This window comes from Ambystoma mexicanum, chromosome 3q (assembly GCF_040938575.1).
Source record: "Ambystoma mexicanum isolate Mex_15411 chromosome 3q, UKY_AmexF1_1, whole genome shotgun sequence".
Classification (NCBI taxonomy): domain Eukaryota; kingdom Metazoa; phylum Chordata; class Amphibia; order Caudata; family Ambystomatidae; genus Ambystoma; species Ambystoma mexicanum.
The window spans coordinates 41,561,303-41,583,965 of NC_090926.1; the positions used below are offsets into that span (position 1 = coordinate 41,561,303).

The following is a 22,663-nucleotide window of genomic DNA, read 5'->3' on the forward strand; positions in this document are numbered from 1 at the left end:
CCATGGGGTGCCCAACCACACTATTTGTGGAACATGCACTATTTGCAATATTGAACAAGCCTAAGTCCACACTAACCACGCAGAGGGCATCAGGTTATGAGATCATCTTATCTAGAGCTGAACTATCAATTGTTAGATGTAGCACGGTCAACCCTGCAAGGTTTTTAGCAGAAGTAATTGAGGAAGGAGACTATGCACACGATTGTACGCAGAATACTGAAATGTACTCATGTACTAGAAAGGTTGAAGAGAACGCACTAGACGGAGGTGAGCTCTTGTTCATTGATGGGTCATCAACAATTGACCAAAGTGATGGGATAAGGAGAACTGGGGCAGCGGTGGTAAAAATGACGGAGGTACCGGTGTGTGTGGCGATGAAATGTGTACAATTACCACAGCATTACTCTGCTCAAGCAGCTGAATTGGTTGCACTGATCTTGGCATTGAAGGAAAGCTTTGACAAACGAGTGACCATATATTCTGACAGCGCATATGTCACGTCTACTGTCCACTCAGGATTGTCCAAATGGAGGAGAAGAGGGTTTAGGAGAGCTGACGGCACTCCAGTGCAACATGCTCTCTTATTGGCTGAACTAATTGAAGTAATAAATGACCCCCAAGAATTAGCCTTGGTCAAATGTACCGCACACACTAATGGAGAAGATCATATCTAAAGAGGGAATGCAGCAGTAGACGCACACGCGAAGTATGCTGCATATTTTGGTGAGATATGGAACCCTCCAGAGTCAGAGAGAGGGAGAGGGAGGGGAATAGCTAAGGAGATGTTGATAAGAGAAGGGTACACCCATCTCCCAGCCACACAGATAATGGAGCTACAAGCAGCTGCACCAATGACAGAAAAAGAAATATGGGTAAAAAGAGGATGCACAATGTCACCAACTGACGCACTATGGCGCCAGGGTAACACTGGAAAGATTGTAATGCCACTGGCACTATTGAACACCGCCCTGAGCCAACTACACCACCCAGCCCACACAGGCAAGGAAGTAATTGAAGCACGAACTAGGGAAGATTGGAATTCCCATGTGTCAAATTTTATCAGCAATTGTCTCACATGTCAACAGTTCACAGCCGGTCACACGCTGAAGGTGATAAAAGGTACTATACCCCGGCCAGAGGGACCCTTCCGACACATCCATATTGACTATGTTGATATGATCAACGTATGTCAAGGAAATAGGTATATGATTGTGGTAGTATGCCCATTCTCGAGGTGGATTGAAGCAGGGCCCTGCTCACACCCAGATGCATTCAGAGCAGCTAAATTCCTAGTGAGGGAGGTCTTCCCCAGGTGGGGAGTGTGCGAGGTACTGCGGTCAGATAATGGCCCGCATTTTGCCAATGAAATGTTCCAGCACATCACATCCTTACTGAACATCAAGCATAAATTTGCATGTGCATATCACCCGCAGGCCAACGGTATATGCGAACGCCTGAATGGCCTACTAAAGGAGGCAATTGCAAAAATACAGCAAACAACAAAGAAGAGTTGGTTGTATTGCCTTCCGCTAGCCCTATTTGAGCTAAGGAATAGACCAGGCTCCGACCACCACCTCACCCCTCACGAGGTGGTGACCGGACGTCAACTGCGACTTCCTCTGACGCCAACAACAAGAGCATTCACTGATCACGAAAACACTGCAACTGTTCTTGGTGATGAAATGTACCAATATGTGTCTTCTTTGATTACTAGTGTAGTGTTTGTGTCTCAACAGCTCGAGCGCACGCGGGGCGGGTCTAAGAGTGATCAACAAGAAGACGCGGATAAAGAATTGGAAAAGGAAAGACTGTGCAAAATTGCTAAAGGTGACCACGTACTACTCCGCAATTTCAACAGAAAGTGGAACAGCCCACGCTTCACTGGCCCCCACCTGGTAGAGGAGGTATCAACGAGAGCAGTAAAGCTACAGGACAAACGTGCCTGGAATCACCTACACGACGTAAAGATCTGCAAACTCCAGACCCGCCCTAGCGTCACCGACAGGGCCATTGGAAGAACAACAACAGCGTCACCAACGGAGGAAGAGACTTCTACCACAGCTAACGGCCTAAGTGTCTCCATACCCTGCCACCCCCCAGATTCCCCAGAGACAACTACTGAAATAGAAAGGGGTAATTCCCATACCGCCCACCCCATGGTCACACGATCAAAGAGTAAAGAGACTTCCGCCAGTTGAGCCCCAAACCCTCTGCCCATCGACCCCCTACCCACTGCAGTAATAACTCAACTGAAGGACATTGTCTTGCACATATACACATGTAAACACTTGAATGTTCTCTTTCTTTTCTCTCGCACATGCAGGTACAGCGTATTATTGTACTGCTAAGAAAACATATAACTAACAAGTTCACTGCCCAGGAGTAGATGGTACCCTCAGACGATAACTACCCTGAAGAATTATCACACCAATTTGTATATCACATAAAAAGGCCAAAGTACCTGAAAAGGAGGAGGGTACGTGTCTACTACACAGCATTTCCCTTGGCCATAGAACATTCAATGCCCCACCTCCACCCATACTTGCCTGCCCTAAGAGATAGATCGCTTAGATTGGCGCGGGAACAGCTCTTCGTCTGGGCACTGAACGACTACTTGATAGGGAGAGCTTGAAAACAACAACTAACACTAATAACAAGCATATTGAGAATTTTCAGGCGGGCAACTTTAACGTCGCAAGAATAAGCTGCCGGACTGCAGCAAGGTAAGAGCAAAATGCCGGTGAGATTAGCCTCTGTAATAAAGATGAAAGGGATTTTGATGATCACCGGGTTCTTGGCTGCCTCTGTATGGCAGAACAGTTATGCTATCAATATTTTTGCTGTACCCAAACCTAATATACCCCCACCCCCGGCTGCAACAGGTGTTACGTCATGTGGTACTAGCAAAATTCCACACAAGGGAAATAGAGTTAAATGCAGCACATACTCAGATAATAAAGGTATTGACAACTACATACAAAATTCAGCACACGTCTCGAACAACATGTGGTACCAACACATGACTCAAATAGGTAAACAAACAACAGAAGACAGCTGCTACGTCTGCTCACTGATCCCTTACGCCATGAGCGCTTCCCGAACTTTCTTTGCCACGGAAATAGATGAAAAGACAGCGCGATGTATAATATACCTGGCACTGTTCCAAAGGAAAGGAAGATTTCAAGGGAACACGGTGCACCTGGTATGGAAAACACGAGACACATACCCGTACGAAAATAACTTCCTCAAGGGTTATTTGAGTTACCACAAGGCCAGTTTACATGCTGAAGCATTCAGATACATAACAGGTGGCCCTGAAAAAGGAGAAACAAAGAAAGTAACACTACAGTACCTACCATGTGATTGGTACGCCACTGAAGTTCCTGGTAAACAAGGATGTTGGGAAAGACCACTGATAATAATAACAGGAAAGGTGTACCTGGGTGACAAATGGGACACAGGAGTGGTTGGCAGCAACATGGTAATGAGAGAGGATACTACAACTATTGCTGAACACAACAACAGATGTTGGATGACTTGGGTCAAGTACGTACCCATGCTAACGTGGATAGAGAAGGATGAAGACCCAATAATAATACTGCCGCTGACTGCACCTAAGGTATGCTACCAACATAAAGGAGAAGTGGACGTGGGATACAACACCAACTGTGCAAGCGTGACGGAGTTACCTGAGGGGACAGCAGGAACAGCAGTAGTAATGGACCATTACTGGGCCTGCGGAGAGAAGGCATACCACACACTGCCCCCTCTGTGGAATGGTATATGCACAATGGTGCACGTTAATGTACCATCACTAGTGGTGCCCCAGAAACATGTGAATGTGGCGAACGTCCCCAAAATGGATGAAGGGAACAAGAGGAAGAAGAGATCTGTACAGCCCCAGAAGGGCCAGAGAACAAAAACAACGGCAACAACACTGTCCTGAATAGAAAGAAAAGACAAGGAGAACCTCTGACAGGAAATTACCTATGGGGAAGGTCGGAAACAGCACTCACTTCAATTCTGCCAGAACACAGACTATTCAGCAGAGCAGCAATGTTCTTCTCCTCAATCATACATCCGGGACTACAGGCTTACGCAAACGCAAAATGGCTCCAGATAACTAGATGGGAACTAATGATGACAATTAATTCTACAGTAAATGGATTCAACGCAATAAAAGAGGAACTGCGAGCAGTGAGGATGGTAGCCCTACAGAACAGATATGTACTGGACCTCCTCACAGCAATTGAAGGAGGAGTTTGTGCAAAGATAGGACAATCATGCTGCACATTCATCCCTGCCAACGATGCTGACAATGGTACACTGACAGAAGCAGTGTCACAATTGGCCCAGATGCACTCCAAAATGATGGATGAAAGTAAAAGTCTGAAAAAGGATGAGAGCTGGTTTTCGATATTATGGTCATGGATGCCATCTTGGATGTCAGATGGACTGAAGGTTATAGTTGGATGCATTATTTTGGCTGGAGCTGCACTGATCATAACAAGATTTTGGAAGGCCCGGAAGGCACGCACCACAGACGAGATGATCGAAATGGTCGGTATGCACCCCTTGATGCCAGCAGATGACGGCCAACACACAGGCACAATAATAAAAGAGAGAGAGAAGTTGCGCAACCAGATCATCACCAACCACCTGGACCCACCATCCGTGAAGCTCGAAAACCCAAGAAACCCAAGGAGCTACATAGGGAAATGGGTATACTGCACACCTGGAGGAACATGTGTATATATGTATTGGTCATTTGAAGATAATGTTAACCACTATGGGCATTTGGGAGGAGTAACTAAAATATGGAGAGAGAGAGGAGATAAGGAAAAGGATATGTTTGTGGTCGACAAGTCGACCAGAGGGGGGACTGAAGTGGGAGAATGGAACAAAAGGCTCCCACCAATCCCCTCTCGCCCCTGGCCTAGAGGATCACGGCCCAGGCACCCGCCACGAGAGGAGTTTGCCCATCTACCAGACGACCAAATACCCTGGTACAGGAACATACGGATGTGCCCAGCAGCCTGCCCTGCCCATGCCGACACCTGCGGCATGGATGGACTCGACTGAACCATCCAGCACTAAATCAACACATCGTTAGAGATGCCATGACGACCTAGCCAACGGTCAGCACACCCGTGCAAACATGCACACTGGACACTCCCACACCAATCCACACGAAGAACATACTCAGTGCTATGACGTAGGTGACGGACACACCCACGGACGTGCATCTTTATTATTTTTCACATAGGCTTTTCAAGATGCAGAAACGCAAGACGCACAATGAACTCATCTAAAAAGCTTGCTCACGCTTCTCTTAAACCCAGGCGCCATAATGAGAAATATAACGAAGACACGATACTGGGGATAAGGCAATATGATACCATAACCTAAAGCACCTGTGTATCAAACGGCTCCACCTATACACCAGACCCAAGTAGGCCGCAAGCAAGAGCTTCCATGAACATTGAATGAGCAAGAGTTCGGTTGCTGACCCTGCAGAATGAGCATGCCGAAAGCAGACAGCCAAGGGCACAATGTTGCAAACTCGCATGCCGCAAGCCAACGCCAAGGTCACACCTGCAAATTAAACCAGGTACACAGTGGAAAAAACAATATTAATTGTGCAGAATTCTGCCCCAACCACGGTCCCACCTCACGTGACCAAGCCGAACCTGACAGGGTGCCAAGCCCAGGAAGAGGGAGGCTCCTGGATCCCCCGTTTCAAGACACAGGCAGATACAATTAAGCGACCCAATGAACATCTGCGGCGGTGGGAGTAGTCGGCCTTCCAGCATATGAATAAATCCTCACATTGTCTGCACATACCCATAGTGAAACATTGTTGCAAATGACAGGTGCACCGCGAGCTGGGAACAGCGATGGTCCCAGACTGGGGGGCTCGCGAGTGGACCAATCAGAACATGGGGCTCTTATCACTGACGCCATTAACATTGACCAATCCTCAGGGGTCTTCATGTAACAATTTTCATGTATCAAATTGAAGGGACAACCCAAGTATACCACCTGACTAACCCTTGACCACTAATAATACTATCTATACGTATGCTATACTAACCCTACCACTCGAGCAACCAATCCAGAGTGGCGATAGGTTTTTTGCTAACTTTCCCAGGTGACGCAAGTAGCGCGTCATACTAAGGTAAAAAGGGCCTGCGAGCCCCACGATTAGGAGAGAGTGTCAGGACGGACGCGTACGATCCTTGACCCATCCCTGCCGTTTTGTCTAATAAACAGCAGAACCACCTTGCTTCTTGCGTGTGTCTCATACTCTGTTGTTTTTGGGATATACGGGAGGAGTTGGGGCCTCCCTGCCCAGAGGTCCGCGGACGGCCCAGCAGACACCGGGAGAATTTCCCCCCGACACTTGACCTGCAGAACACCACTAATACACACTGCGGTGTTGAGGTGTTATGCCTGTTGGGTTTTTCCCCAGGGACTAGATTTGCACCTTCAGAGATAAAGGTGGATTCTAGGACGACCCGCATTCATCTACACGACACACTCACCAGAAGCAAGGCAAGGTGTCGAACTCGGCCTGTCCATAAAATGTAGAAATTCCTATTTGCATATCAGTCTGGTCCTAGCCACCTGGGAAATCCAGGCCCAAAATGCTAGGCAATTCTCCACTGAACAAGAGTGCAAATGTATATTTCACCTCTGTGTAAGGTACGTTGAGCTAAAACATGGTTGTGGAACCTCCTGACCGGGCACCTACCCACTGGCTGTGTTTGCTTTCAGTAGAGGGCTCCCACTCCCGTGTCAATTCTGCACTGCAATTATGTATGGAACAACAGTCAAGTATATTAAACCATGAGGGATGCTTTTTATTATGCATTTGTGAACTGAATCACTGCTTGGAAGACACATATATGCCATAGTGTGATAAAAAAACATTTCTACAGGTTCACAGGATTAAGTAGTGAATCCATCATTTCAGACCAATGTTCAATTTAGGCACTTGACCACATATATTCTCAGCCTTACTGGGTACCAACATGTGTTATTCTTTGGGCCTCATTACCCGGTAGGCGGTGAGCCATGGCGCTATTAGCGCCTTGGTGGAAAGGGGATTTACCGCCCCATTCCAAGGTTGGAGGGGCGGTAAATCCCCTTTCCGCCATTGCCCTTCCCCATTCCCATTTCTGCCCCATAGGGCTCTATGGGAACGGGGAAGGCGCTAATTACGGCACCGCAAATTGCGGTACCGTAATTAGCTCCGAGGTCCCTTAGCGGGTTGGATTTTAACGCCTGCAAAAAGCAGGCGTTAAATCCCCCAACCCGCAAAGGGACCTCGTAGTAAGGCGGTAGGGATTTACCGGTACCGGTATTTTACCGGTACCGGTAAATCCCTACCGCCATCCGTGTAATGAGGCCCTTTGACTTTAAAATGCTAAAATAATTTTATAAAGAGGTGACTTGAAAAGTCCACAAATAACACATATCAAAAAAGCTAAATAACTCATAGAAACATTTTAAGCAAAACATATGTATGTGTAGCATTATTTTCACCATTCTGAATCTACGTCTGGAAGTACTAGAATGCAGTAATGTCACCCTGCACAATCTCATCAGGTTTTGTGTCTGCATCGACACGATTTAAAGACAGAAGACAACAGCAAGCAGACTATGGGGAAGGGCAACGAACTGTAGGTATTGTAAGTCAAAGGCCTCATCACGAGTTGGGCGGTATTCCGGCTGGGATAGCGCCCAACTTTATTTGTGTTAGTGCGCACCCATCCGACGACATTACAGCCTGATCATGGTGCAATTACTGTTTGGTAATACTGGCAGTGGTAATTGCACCAAAAATTGGCATTTTTCCAGCGTCTTTACCCCCAGCTCTCTGCTGGTGGTAAACACGCCAGACTCGAAATTGGGCGGGCCCTTAAATGCGGCAGTAACATCATTACTGCATCATTTGAGGGCTACCGCCCAACTCGTGATGAGGCCCAAAGGCATGCAGTTTGGTAATATGCATGAAGTGAAGAAATGTGTAATTCCACAAAAAAGATGTGTAAGTCAAAGTAGCGTAAACTAAGAAACTAAGGAAGTGGACTAGACTGTACAAAAGGAGGAATTTACTTTGTCAATTAAGCACCGACTGGGGGAGTACAGGTGGAAAAGAACCTATCTACCTCTTATTAGCCGAAATTCAGCCCTGTTATGAGAGCTTGTCAGAAGAAATAATCGGTTCCCCACTCACATCTGTGTCTGCTGCCTTCCACATCAAGAGCTTCCCAGTTAGATGACCCCTTAATAACAAAGAGACATGTCAAATGGTATTTCCACATGGCAATTGCAGGCTCTGTTTACGACGAAGCCCTCAAGAGCGTGAGACTTCCCCACCGAATAACCACACTTTCTACTTTTACAGTCATGAAAATTAGAAGAATTTCATCCAAGCAAAACCTGGTCAGTGGGGCATTGCATTATCCATATGAGGGGTGCAGACGGGCTATTTATGAAGGTATAACAATTCTTTTAAGAACTTCTCTTATGGGATTCGATGAAGTTAGAACATTAAAATGTGTTTTTTTTTTTTCTTGACAATGCAACAATGAACCTTCCTTTACCTGGGATTGTCATCCCAAAAACCAAAGACAGAGAACACAGTAATGTTTATTCAATAATATAACATGGATTTTACCTCTCTCTTTCTTTCATAGAGCTGTGGGTAAAACCTGTCTGCTCATCAGCTACACCAGCAATGCCTTCCCTAGGGAATATATCCCGACTGTGTGAGTATCTATTGGTATCAGGTGGGGGAGCAATTCTATTTTATCGGACAGTGAAAAGATGTGTTTACACATTTTACTCTACACTTCTTTTTCTCTTTCTGTACCTTTACCTCTTGTCTCCCTCTCACCTAAATATGTTTCATTCTTGCTTTCATTTCTCCATCCTATCCCCTTTTCTTGCAAAAACAAAGCCTCTTCTCTACGCTCTCTTTAATTATCCAATTTTGGCCACTACCCTTTCTCATTCCTCTTGCCATCTGTCCCTCTGACCCTTTACCCCCTTCCGTTTCTTGCCCCCTTGCAGATTTGAAAACTATTCTGCCAACATGATGGTGGATGGGAAAACGGTGAACCTAGGACTCTGGGACACAGCTGGACAGGAGGAGTATGACCGACTCCGGCCCCTTTCATACACGCAGACAGTAAGTGCTTCCCACTTTGTCCCTTTTCCTTGTCAAAGCCCTCACGCAATGAGGCGGGCAACTATGAGGAGGGTATAAAAAGCTGATCTTCCTTCAAGCATCCACGTTTTTCCTGTCACTCAAGCGAGTATAGGCCCCACATGGAGTTAGGGTAAGTATTTCCTAGTGATTTTCTTTTTTCTTCAGCATACATATACTTAATTTCACTTCTCCAGAGAGTTCAAAATGTGGCGGCTCATGCTCGTCTTTGACTTGGTTTTACGGGACAACGTTCCCCAGTCCCTCCACTCATGACACTCGCTCCCTGTCTGCAGGAGAATTGCTTTTAAAGCACTTTGCATTCCCCTTCAATGCGATACGTGGACAGGCACCTGCATTCCTGCAACTTAAACTTAAAAAACCTGTCCCTAACCTAAAACCTACACCATTCCCTCGCCTGTCACTGGCAATCACGGCCTACTTGAAAAGTAAATCAAGTCCTCAACCTTCTCCAGTCTATTCCTGCACAGAGAGCCCGCCCAGGTAACTCGCGTTTGAAAAAAGACATCACACCTATTGAAGAGAGTGCCCTGTTTCCTAACACATACCGGTTTTATTATCTCTGTATTCCTTTCTGTTTCCTTATCTTGGTCCTTCTTGTCTAGTATAGAATATTTCTGGCTGGTATTTCCTTCTCCAGAAAGCTGTGGCTTGTATCACTAAGCACATTTCATTTGTCATGTTCAGGGCATACCAATAAATGTTTTATGCATCTTCTCTATTTAGGAATTAAGATTGTATGAATGTGTGAACATCCCTGTTTTACCTGATGTAGGGTTGTGTGCGTCATACTTCCTGTTTATTCTGTTGAGTTGATTCTAATTGCTACAAACGATTGGAGTTGTTGACAATATGTTGTCCCATTCACTTGTGGTCCTTCTTATTTAGAGGTCTGATTCTCTATGTATGTTTTCTGCACCTTGTGGACAATTAGGTATGGCACTCTGCTCTGCTGAGTTTTCCACCTCATCCTCTTCCCACCCTCCCTCTTGTGTTCCTTGCTTTCACCTATTACTCTACCAATTCAAAGCACTGACACCTATGTTACTTTGGCTTGGCACTGCAAGATAAACACTTCTAGATTAATCAGGAGCTTGGTTTAATAACCCTATCTGGTGGAAAGGTCCTCCACCCTTCAATGGCTCACTTGAGCACATCTGAAGACCATCTCATTTTTACTGACTGTAGCACCACACCTGCATCGACTAGACAGTGGCGTCATGAAACTTTGCTTGCCATCTTGGATATCTCTTTTCGCTCTTCTTTCAGTCATCTGTGGTTTCATCCAATAACCATTGACTACTCTGCGCCCCTGTGACCACGAGCATAATATTCTTTCATTGAACCCTTTGTACCTAACCGTCTGTTTGCCTGATACGTAAGGTATTACTCCTGCTTCTTTTTTATTTCCTTTCAACTATTATCCTTTTTTCCTTTCCCCCACAGACGATGATCTGGTTTTACCCCTGGTGGTTGTACCCTATGCCACCTTCTAGACATGTCTCAGCACGGTAACACCACTACAGTGGCGACCGGGCTGGTATGAAAGACTCTTAACATAACAGATCATGCAGATGACGAAGACTATTTATTTATTAAGAGTCAGACAAGCCTGTGGTATGCACACCTATTCTAAGGGGGTTGTGGGATCATTGGGTACTTGAATTTGAATTTGAGAGCAGCAGTTGGTAACCCTGCACTCCCACTAAAAAAGCCTCCAAGGCTGTGGGCCTCATTACACAGTAGGCGGTAAGGGTTAACCGGTACCAGTATTTTACCGGTACCGGTAAACCCTTACCGCCTTACTACGAGGTCCCTTTGCGGGTTGGAGAATTTAACGCCTGCTTTTTGCAGGCGTTAAAAACCAACCCGCAAAGGGACCAGGGAGCTAATTACGGTACCGCAATTTGCGGTGCCATAATTAGCACCTTCCCCATTCCCATTATTCCCTATGGGGCAAAAATGGGAATGGGGAAGGACAATGGGGGAAGGGGGAATTACCGCCCCACCAACCTTGGAATAGGGCGGTAATTCCCCTTTCCACCAAGGCGGTGCCAGTATTTTACCGGCATGGACCAAGGTGCTAATAGCACCTTGGTCCACCGCCGTCCGTGTAATGAGGCCCTGTGTATTTACTGAAGAGCCCTGGTGGCGGAGGCTCCTCATTGCAACAGAAACATTATCGCAGAAGCAACAGTCCTTGATTTTTGTCTATTTCTAGAGATCCCAGATGTAAAATCCTCACATTCACACAGTGGTGCATATGCAATATGGGGGCACCTCTTGTGTAGGAATTGGGCAGATGAAGTGGAGGACACAATTAAGGAATTGACTGTGGTAATAACCAAGCCTTTTATGCGTATTTTGGAATGGCTAATGCTGCACAGACAAATGCAGAGAGTGGGAGAGAGAGGAAGTCATCCCTCTTGCAGTCCTTGATTCGCTATCTGTCCCAGAAGAAAGCAGGGTAAGGACTGGGAACAGTGGATCCATGATGGTAGAAGCAGAGCACCCTCCCATTAAATAGACATCAGAAGGTGATTGCCAGTTACACCAATCCGGCAGCGACCTTCTCACCTGAACAGATCCAGGCTTTAGTTAGGGTGGCTGTAAATTCTGGGATTGATCAAATATTCCTAGGAAGGATCCCACCTGTAATCCCTGTGTTGGATATGATCCTGGAACCACCCACTCCGATACTTTCCACTGTGTGCCCTGTTTCTTCACCTATTATGAACCTACTTAATGATCCCAGACCATTCCCAATGGTAGAAGAGGAGCAACAAAGAGATTTGGAAATGTTAGGGAGATAGCTTGGTAAGAGGGTGAAACATTACATATTTGCAAGCATTATTGAACATCTTAAATGACACTTGAGGGCTCTGCAGCTCTGGCATCTGCCAAGGATGTTGTAGGAAAGTCCCTAGATGCTCACACCAGAAAAAATACAACCCACTAGGGAAAAAGGCCCAATACACCTCTTGCAAGGATAACAACGTTTATTTCCATACAAAGGAAAAAGCGAACTCTGCTGCTGCGCAGCACTCTAGTAAAAATCTTTCAGTGCAACACATTATGAAGGTGTGCTGCATCATCAGTGACATCATTACATACAGTAGAAACCAGCGCGGTTGGTTGGTGCAATCCTACACATAGGTTACCTGCTTCATAGGGAATGCCAGGCCATTGGTGCCAGCCCTGTCCGTCCATCTTCTTCCACGTGGGCGATGCTGCAGTCGTCATCTGTCAGAAGGCAGCCAAGTTGCACTCATATTGCGAACAAAACAACACATCTCTATATATGTAACAATGCACCTGGTACAAGCAGACAGGGGCTCAAGGGGAAAGCAGAGGTCATACTAACTTTCACATTTCACTCACTCCCAGACAGGCTGGCATCTCTCCAACATCTTCCACTCTCGTTCTGGGCTATAATTTCATCCCTCCCTGCACCTTGCAGCACAAGTCATGTGATCTGGGACTGAAGGTAGGAATGCCCTGCTTTCTGATCTTTTTGATTGTTCGAAGGGTCCAGCATGTTTATGATCAGTGGTGTGGGGCTGGCTAGTGCATTGGAATTCATGGGTCCTAAAGCCAGGGCAATTGGGTGATATAACTTAGAGTTGGGACTGGTGGGGATTGGAGGCCTGTGCCCTCCTTCTCGTGGGATTGTATTGTACAAAGACGCCCAGCCCCACTCCCATTGCCTTGCAGGGCACATTCTTCGCAGGGCGCAATAGTTGGCAACATTTTTGGACAATGAAGGGCTTATTGACCTGTGTAGCTCTGGCCTTTCTCATCAGTGCCCGGGATACAACCTATTCCTTGTTCCTGTTCACGGCCTAGGACTGGGATGCTGGTTGCCGCCCTCCGTTTAAGCTTTGCCCTTGAACATGGCTGCTAATATCTGAGATGGATGCTATTCCCACATGTGCACTGTGCCTTATTCTAAAGCACTTCGGGGTGCGGGAAGATCGTGTCCCCTTCCAAACAATGTGTACAGTAAGTATTTACCAGTAGTCCTTGAAAGAAGTTGTGCTGCCTCATTACTAATATATATATATAATTCAGAAGAAAAGGAAGAAACTGGATAAAGCATCAGTTCCCATTTGCTGGTCAATTCCATTCTGCCCAGTACTCAGGACAATTTGTCCATAGTGGAATCATTTCCCCATCTGGTAAAGGCAATTCTGCCTTAATCAAATTCGAAAACAGGGTTGTCCTGTTCTACATCAACATACAGGGTGGAATTATATCCGGGTCCATATGGTGCAAGCAACGCCACAGTTCCTGTAGGCAGAGGAGACTCTTCACTCATTGGATGCCTCTTATTTGACTAGATAGCATTGTGCAGAGTTTGAGAAAGATGTTCCCCTCTTCCACCCACTTCTCATTTTCCTACAGTCTCTTCTTGAAGATCTGCAGGAAATGTGCAATCCCATCAACAGATCAGCTTTCTCCAGATACACAGGCCTTTATTCCCACCTTCTACAGGGAGGGGCCCGCAAGCATGCGGTTGGAATGTTCTGCGTTCAATCGCCTCACTGCTCCTCTTTGCCTTACCCCTTTCCTAAGATTCCCATGGTCTTGAAGCACATCAGGAAGTAGTGAGAGAGAGGGAGTGATTAGAATTACTCTGGGATGGGAGAGGAAGTTGTGGTACTTCCCTTTACTGAGAATGTCAGTTTCTGACCCTCCATCACTGAGATGGCCTCATCTGCCTCTTCGCAGAGTTGGGATCAGACTATTTAAAACTGCAGGGGAGGTGGCCTATGAGTAAAGGTGCCATCTATTTAGGTGGAAGCCTTGCTTAAACTATCCAGTCACACGTTACCCCTAAAGAGGTACAACAAACACTAGGCTATTTTCACATCTTGAGCCATTAGCTCTATTTTCTTGATATTGTTTTCTGGGGGCCCTGGACTCCTCTTCCATCGATGGGTAAGCCATTAGGCTGCTCAAGATGTTTATATCGTTAGATACCACATCAGATCCCTTCTCGCATCATGGGATCTACCCGCGTTGTTTATGTCCCTGTTAGGGCCTCCCATTTAGCCCTTGGTCCTGGCTTCTCTTCCAGTCATCTCATCCATGGTTCTGTTCCTGGCAGCCTGTATTTGGCAATGAGATTCCGAGAAGTAGGTGCACTGTTTTGTAACACCATGTCACATAGGTCACCTGCCAACAGGGAGGACTGTATTTAGGGACTGTGTACCAGTAGTTCAATCCTACATGCAAAACTGGGCTCTTCCCTAAAGAACCAACAATCAGGATGGTCTTCTTCGCATAACAATGTCTCTCATCATTGCATGTGTGTAGCTAGGCATCTACAGCCTCTGAAGCAATACCGGCATATCCCCCCATGGAGTCCAATAGGACTTCTTGAAATGTCAAATTACCAACATCACAGGCACTCATAATCCAGTCGTAATACCGCCAGACAGAGTGCCGGTAAGAGTATCACCATTTACTGGTATCCTGGCAGAATTACCGCCAGGATACTAGCAAACTTGTAATGAGGGTCAAAGTTCCTTGAGCAGATGGGTCAGTGGTTGCAGCTGAGTAGTGAGTGGTCCCTGCTGTCTACTGCTCATCCCCTTAATTCCCTTCCCCTCAAAGCTCTGATATATATTATTCCTCATACCAATGTCCGTTTATCTCTTTCACTCCCTTATGAAATACTCCAGGCCTCTGTGCAGCTTCCCCTACCACCTTCCCTACCTCCTTTCCTGGTCACTTCTTGTTCTACCTCTTCCTTACTTCTCTAATACCCTGATGTTACCATGTCAGTGTTAATCCCAGCTTCTGCCAACCACGCCTCCTTCTGCACCCTGTAAGGTACTACCTCCTCTAGATGTCTTAATTGTTGAGTTTTCACATCCTCCTTTTGGGACTGTCTGGCATCTGATGTTTCCACCTGTTTCTCTACTTTCCTAACTCACACGATAGTCTTCTGTTCAACCTCAGTGTTTGATCTTTCAATTGCCACCTTGAGCTCCTGCAAGCTCCTTTTGCCAACTCTTGCCCTGTTTTTTTACCAACCCCTCACTCAGCCATTTAATTGCTACAACATATGTTTGTCCATTCCCAAGCTCAGCTCTTCAGCTTTTGTAACTTATCTCCACTCTAAATCTCTGATGTTACTAACTCCTCCTTGACCCTCTTAGTTCTCATGATCCCCTCCTGCTGCCACCTCTTCAGTCTCCCCGGTCTCTACAGCCTTTGCCCCTTCCACTGCTCTTCAGTCCCCTATCATCACCAAATACACCAATAACGTGCCACACAAATTCAGCAACTGGGGTTGGTTGCTTTTGTACAGTGTTCTACCTCCCACACCCCCTTGGGTGTCACGTTCAGTGAGGGACCCTGTGACTGTTAAGTAAGTGAGGCGTTGGATTGGTTGTTGTCCCTAGGGGCACTTCAGTCTACTTTGCTCTTAAATGGTGGACCAAATCTGTAACTGGCCAATCCACCAGGTTAGACGCCAGTAATCCCTCTGTGACCCTTCCCTGTGGTGCCTTTGCTGCACTGGTATCTCCTGGTTTCACACCTTGTGAAATCAATACTGAACGCTCATTGGGTAAGCTTGCTAAACACCTCCGGTTACTGAATAGTGTGTGTGCTTGGAAAGATTGCAAGACTGCATCCTTGGCAGAGGAATTCTCGGCCAGGAGACAATCCCTCTGTAACTGTGTTTTCCCTCTGATGCATCCTATGGTAGGAAAGTAGTGGACTTGCAACATTGTATCCACTGTACACCCAGGCTCATTGAATATCATCTTGGCACATTAAATTGACTTGCCTGATGCCCAGGTGAAGTTTTACACATCTTGAAATACATGCTACCAGTGTCTAGTCAACTAAACGTTTTACATTAAAGGGAAAGGTACCTTTTCCAACATTGAGACTGCAAGATTGTTTAAAAAGAGATGCAATCCCTCGCAATTCAGAAGGGGGTGTTTTATACTTATCCTGCAGGATCTCACCAGGGGTTTGGCCAGGGGTAGAGCTTCCAAAACTAACCTGCCCAAGTGGCCTGCCGGATTGATGAGGATCTAGAATCCCAGGTCTGGCCCTTATTGAGGCGTTGTGATTGTCCCCTGCCACGTGCCAGTGTCCAAGGCTGGGTGACAAGGGGTCCTCCATATGCCAGTACTTGATCCAACATCCACTGCCTTGGGTGGCACCTGGCCCCTGGAATGACCACCTTATTGGTCCCCAGAATTAGGGCATAGTGCTTTCCTTATTGTCTGAGTTGAAGTCTCCCTTGGATGTGGGGAGGGCTGTTAAGGACTTACTCGCTATGCCTGCATCATTCAAACTTTGTGACTCCATCTTTGTTTGGACATGGGGTATGGAACCCCGGGTTGGTGTCCTACGCCTTTGGGTTAGGTTGACCACTGTATCTCCATGGCTTATGCTTCTTTTAAGGTGACACTGCAGTAGTTGCAGGGAATGTCCATCAAAGTGTGGCTTCCTCGTGGGCTCCTTTCTGAAGGTGTTTCTCTTGAAGATGTTTGCAGCATGACTATGTGGGCCATTCTGGACACTTTCTTTTCCCATTATACACTGGGTGTGGTAATGTCAGAACAATGTTCCTTTGGCAATTCTGAGAGAAGTGCCATCTTTTATTAAGTTGGTCACAGTATTACAATTACCCTTTAATCATTGTCTCTTTGGTTCCATTGTTATCGTCATTGTGCATGCTTGGCATGTCCTTATTGTTTAAGGTGTGATTTGATTACATACTGGTTATCTTTATTAAACTGATTCCTTCTCTTACTTAACAAAGTTCTATTTCACATCCTGCTACGCAGAGGTTTGGATGATTATTTAAAAACTTCGATAATTGATAATAGATCGAAAAATGGGGCTTGATAGTTTAAAAACTTTAAAAACATTTTGAAAAAGTTGAGTTTATTTGATCATTCTTACCAAGATTTGATGTTATTTATTTAAAAGTTATAAAGAACCCATGGCGCTTGGCTCACAAACATTTCCAATGATATAAATGAGGAGATGGGTGCAAGCAGGTCTAAATTGCACCTCCCTAACTTGTACATCAAGTCTGAAAACTGGAGCAAATCTTTCATATGCTCCCATGGAAATATGATTGATAAAACGTGTCAAAGGACATCTCTGAGATGCTCCAGAGATCTCCAGTTTGCCCCCCATTTCTAAGCTTAGCAAATTAGCAAAATTAGCAATTGCAAGATACTGTGCGACAAAATTCTGATAGAAGTGATAAACCCTCACCTCAGTTCTAGCTCCTGACCCGGGAGGAGGACAAGTGAAAGGTCCCTCATTTCCTGGAATACACGAGGATTTGTTCATTTATTCAACAAGAGGGGCATAATTAAAGATGATCACCAGATCATTTGTTTGCAAGAAACCTGGCAGCAGGAGCCCCCTGTGAGTGATGGATTTATAACCTTACTTAATGCAGTGGGTAAAAACCAAAACGGTAGACCATTCTCTGAACACTTAACAATGATTAGGAATAACATCGGCCTAACTGTGATAAAAAACACAAATACACATTTATTTGTACAGGGGACTGTACTGGGAAATGGCAATAATGTGAACATCGATTATGGTTGCTTGCTAGTCATCAATGTATACTGGAATCCAGTAAAAATAACAACAGGAAGTCTGATTGCCTCAGTAACCAAGATGATTGACGACTGTACTATGGAATTCAGGAATCCACATATTATAATATGTGGTGACTTAACTATAAAAGGCATAGGCAAAAGGAAAGCCCAAGAAATGGAGGTAAGGAACTGCATGATACTAAATGGTCAAACTAGGGGAGATATTCTCGCCAAGCCAACATGGCACCATAATGAGTGCAAAGCCACATTAGATTACATCTGGGTGTCAGAAAACCTCCAAAACAACACAAAAGACTTTCGAATCATGGCTATGGAAAGTAGTGGCCACAACGCGGGAAAGGTGGAGAGGCACTGCAGTGATCTCAAAATAAACACAGGGAAAAATGGCCTATGGCTCGATCTGAGAAGAATTGAAAACATAACTAAGAAATGAATCAACCTGAATATGCAAGAACCAAACTATGTGCCACTACTGGCAAAGTATCAATCAACAAATACAGGATTTAAGCAATGTTATCAACAACCTAAACATTTGTATAGCCAGGAAGTAGTGGCGCAGAAGAGGATCTTGCAAAGAGACAAAGGCAAAGATAATGTAATTTGCATAATTTCCTTCAGAATTATACGGGACCAAGAGCAAGCAGAGAAAATGTTAAACTCCATTTACCATTGGAATTCAAGAGAAACGTGGGCAATAATAAATGAAGGGACTCTGTCACAGAAAGCATCATTAAGTAACAGCATACATGCAGTAACGGGTGGTCAAACATTTTAAAGAAGGTTTCGCAAGGTCAACTAAGTCACGAGAGGAAGAAATGGAAGAGGCTACAGTGACCTGGGATTTCAACTTTAAAAAAGATATAATTGTTGATGCAATAACAAAATTAAGGAACTCAGGTGAGGTAGGACGCAATGGGGTGACTAACATCATGCTAAAGGAAAACAAGGGGGCCTGGGCACAGTTTATTAAAATCCTGTTTTGGCAAATCTCGAGAACAAGGACAATTCCGTCATCTTGTAAACTGGCAATAGTTTTCCCTATCTTTAAGAAAGGTGATAGATTAAATCCAAACAACTATCAGCCAATTGCCTTGTCAGACGTAATTGGTAACTTATTTGCCTCTCCGACATAAAAGGTTATCTAAATGGGCAGACGAAGAACAATCATTGATGCAAGACTGACTGGATTAACCAAGGGAGTGGGGACAGATCTAAATCTTATGCTATCGAGCAAACTAAAGCCTGAAAATTTAAAATCCCATCAAACTTTGTTTCTAGTATTCATCGATCTTCGTCTAGCCTTTGACAGTGTCAATAGATCAATGCTATGGGGAAAACTAAAGTTGTGGCAGTGTCCAGAGGACGTCTTACATGCCATAATTGCTCTACACACTGACACAAAAATATTGATCTCATTAATGCTGAAGGAGCTCTAACGGATGAGATAACCACAGAGAAAGGAGTGAAACAGGGCTGCCTGCTGGCTTCGTTGATTGTCAAGCTTTATTTAGCTGATTTGCCTAATATATTTAATAATGTCAACATATTTCCCCCTAAAGTAAATGGAACACCAATTTCTTGGGTCATATACGCAGACGATCTGGTGTTATGGATAGGACCCAAGTAGGATTCCAGAGACAGATAAATCTTCTTCACAACTATCTTAAGAAGAAAGAGCTTGAAATAAATGCAAGCAAATCTAAAATCATGTAATTGGGTGGTTAAGTGGGGGAAAACAAGGCAGACGTTTCAATGCAGAGCAGGCAAGGAAATAATCGGAACTACCAACGTTATTATATATCTGGGAATCTCGTTTAATAAATGTGTAAGAGGATGGTAATGGCTTCAAGATCTGAAATTAAAGATCAAAATGTTGTCTGAGCAAGGAATCATTCTACACCTCAAATTCACCATGAAACCTCTCATGTTTTACACACAGAAAGTAACAGCAGCAATAAACTTTGGCAGTGAATCGGGTCTGAATTTAAGCTGGACAATATGGAACACTCTGGAAAGGTATTTCTGGAGGAAGGTCCTGCGCTTACCCATGTGTACATCCATCGCAGCAATCCGGTATGAATTGAGGATTCAAAAGATGCAATCCATAGGATTATGGAAATCTTTGTCACTCCTACAGAAAATGTGCATGTCATTGTCAGCAAAACCGTATCACATATTGGGCTTATCCTCAGATGGGGCTTATCCGGGCCTATTAAAGAGATGGTATGAAAAAATGGCAAGGCCAAATTGATTACCTAAATGTCTTAATAGACACACTAAGAGAGAATCCCTGCGCTGTTAAATGGAAGGTAATACAAAATGACTGGATAGAGACCATCAACAAAAGGTTGTTTCTCAGCTCCTTACTGAATTTAATGTGTGAAGCTAGTGCAATAAAAAGGCCTATGAAATATCTAGTAAGATGCCCAAGCCTATATCATCAGGACCAATTTCTTCACCCGAGACTGAACTTGTATCCAATAAAAAAAAATACTGCATATGAGACATTCAAAGAAGCTCAAAGACAATTAATGCAGATTCTGCAAAAAAGAGATGGAATCAGTATGTCACCTCAAAACAAGGTGTCTGAAATTAAATCTAGTAAGATGCTTCCTTCCACTTGGTAAAATTTGCACCAGTGACACTTGAGATGGACGAATGGTGGCAACAAATCCTGCAAGGAGAAAATCATATGCACACATGTGTGACAGTTGACGTTTTGGACGAAATCCTAAAACAAGATGTGTGATTGTTTGAAGCACTATAATAAATGACTGCGGAGAACAGGAGGGTCCTTTGTCATGGCACTTCCTTGATTTGATGCTTTTGTGGTCCTCTCTGCGCTTAGTGGACAATTATTTGCGATAAGGTAGGATTGAGGATGTATTTTAGTTCATAGAAATGGAAGGAATGTTGACTTTTTGAACTAATGGAGCAATGGACACGTAATGTAATGTAATACAAAAGTTTGTAATAAACTAATGAAACAATAAAAATAAAAAATAATAAATATTTGCTAAAGTGTGATAGTTGCAAAACGCAGGTGCTCATCCAGATTTTGGGCCCAATGCATGGTGCTTTACATGAGAGAAATCCAGTAAATGGCCTGAAGATCTAGGATTTGCTCATTCTATCTTTGACCTTATTGACAAATAAAGAAACTGGGGCATCTTTGGAGCTTCCTAAAGCATTTTGGAGATGTTCATGTGTCAGAATGAGTCGCAATAATGTGCCTAAGGGCATCGCAAAGTTCCTCCAGACCGCCCCAGATTTGCTCTCTTTGCCAATCAGGATTCAGGCTGCATGAGCAAATCTGAAATGTTCAGGCCTCACCCAAGTGGAAGTCAGGCCCAACGTGTTTAAAAAGCATTCTATTTTTGGCTAAAAACTCTGACTTCTGAAACGCTATATAACATTTAAATTTGAATTCATAATAGATAATCACAACTTTTAAAAAACATTTTAATTACTTTCTATTTTCTTTGTTGAAAGACTTTTGCGTGAAGTGGTTTTTTCAAGCATTGGGTTGGGATCATCCTTAGCTTTTTTCATTACAGCCTTTGGAGAAGGATGCCAACATATTTGTGAGATATAAGATGTATGCCTCAATTCAATATTAGTGCACATGACCAAAAACAGAAGGAGAGAAGATAACACTGAACCCCATGATGATCAGGACCAAATTATACCTGTCTTCACCATATGTTCCCCGTTCCTCTTGAATTATGACGTTGTGTCTTTCTTTTCTTTCCCTCTCAGGATGTTTTCCTAATCTGTTACTCTGTGGTCAGCCCCGCCTCCTATGAAAATGTTCGCACCAAGGTAAATTAATATTTTTGAAGTTATACCTTTGTTCATATTTGGATGCCTGCACATGTACAGAGTGCACATTTGGGGAATTTGAGTAATCCAGATGTTTCGGCTCATGCTGTAAGAATAATACAATTGGCTAATATAAAATAATGGGACTGTACCTGCTGTGTAATATCCAATTTGATGGTATTATATTTACGAACTTGGGAGGGGGATGTTAATCAAAATTAGAACTCTCAGTGAGTGCGTCGGTCAATCAGACTGCTCGAAACCCTGGATGAATCACACGATCCAAGACTGTCAGAGCAACCCAAGTGCTTAACGCACCCACCTTGCTGCAAGCCATAGCCCGTCCATCGCCGCCAACCCCTACTTTCTGGTTTCCACCCTCATATGCTGTCCCCCCCTCTTCCCATAACCCTGGCCGAGCCCCGACCTGCCTCTTCCCCCTTACCACTGCTCCCCTCAGCTTCCAGCATTACTGTTTCAGCATCTGCCATGGAAATGGAAGAGAGTCTTCAAGCAGAGCCCCGCCTTTCATCTCCATGGCAACCAGTCACTGCCTCATCTATCCAATGGCCCAGGTGCATATAGGGAGCAGCCTTTTTTTAAATTGTATTTTGCTATAAGCACCCCACGGGTTGCCTTGTTGTGCTAATAGCAATAATCAGCCGTCCAGGGGACATCACCAAACAGTAACAGCATAGGGGCCTGGATGTAAGGCCCTTGCTATGCTCGGGTCTATAACTTGGGCTCTGGGCCATTGCCATCTGGGCAGGCCCCCTGAACTGGTGATATCTGCTTGATTAACTACTCAGCCTGTGCATTTTGAACACTGTTTCTTGTACTTAAGAGGGATTCCATCTTTCTTTGTGAACATGCTGTGTATTACTGCTTGTATGCACACGTTTCAAGCTGCGGCAATCTACTGCTTCCATACTTTATATCCACACCCAGAGATACGTCCGTGATAGTTCCTACTCAGCATTATACTCGA

The 22,663-nt window shown here is 44.7% G+C and overlaps 1 protein-coding gene across 2 annotated transcripts in view; it reads left to right on the forward strand.

Annotated features, from left to right (window-relative positions):
- LOC138582077 (ras-related C3 botulinum toxin substrate 1-like) overlaps positions 1 to 22,663 on the forward strand; it is a 68,539-nt gene that overhangs the window by 39,308 nt on the left and 6,568 nt on the right. For both annotated transcript variants that reach the window (XM_069653029.1, XM_069653028.1), the window contains exons 2-4: positions 8,706 to 8,777; positions 9,082 to 9,199; positions 21,613 to 21,675. In XM_069653029.1, the coding sequence (XP_069509130.1) occupies positions 8,706 to 8,777; positions 9,082 to 9,199; positions 21,613 to 21,675 (253 nt within the window). The remainder of the gene's footprint in view (positions 1 to 8,705; positions 8,778 to 9,081; positions 9,200 to 21,612; positions 21,676 to 22,663) is intronic.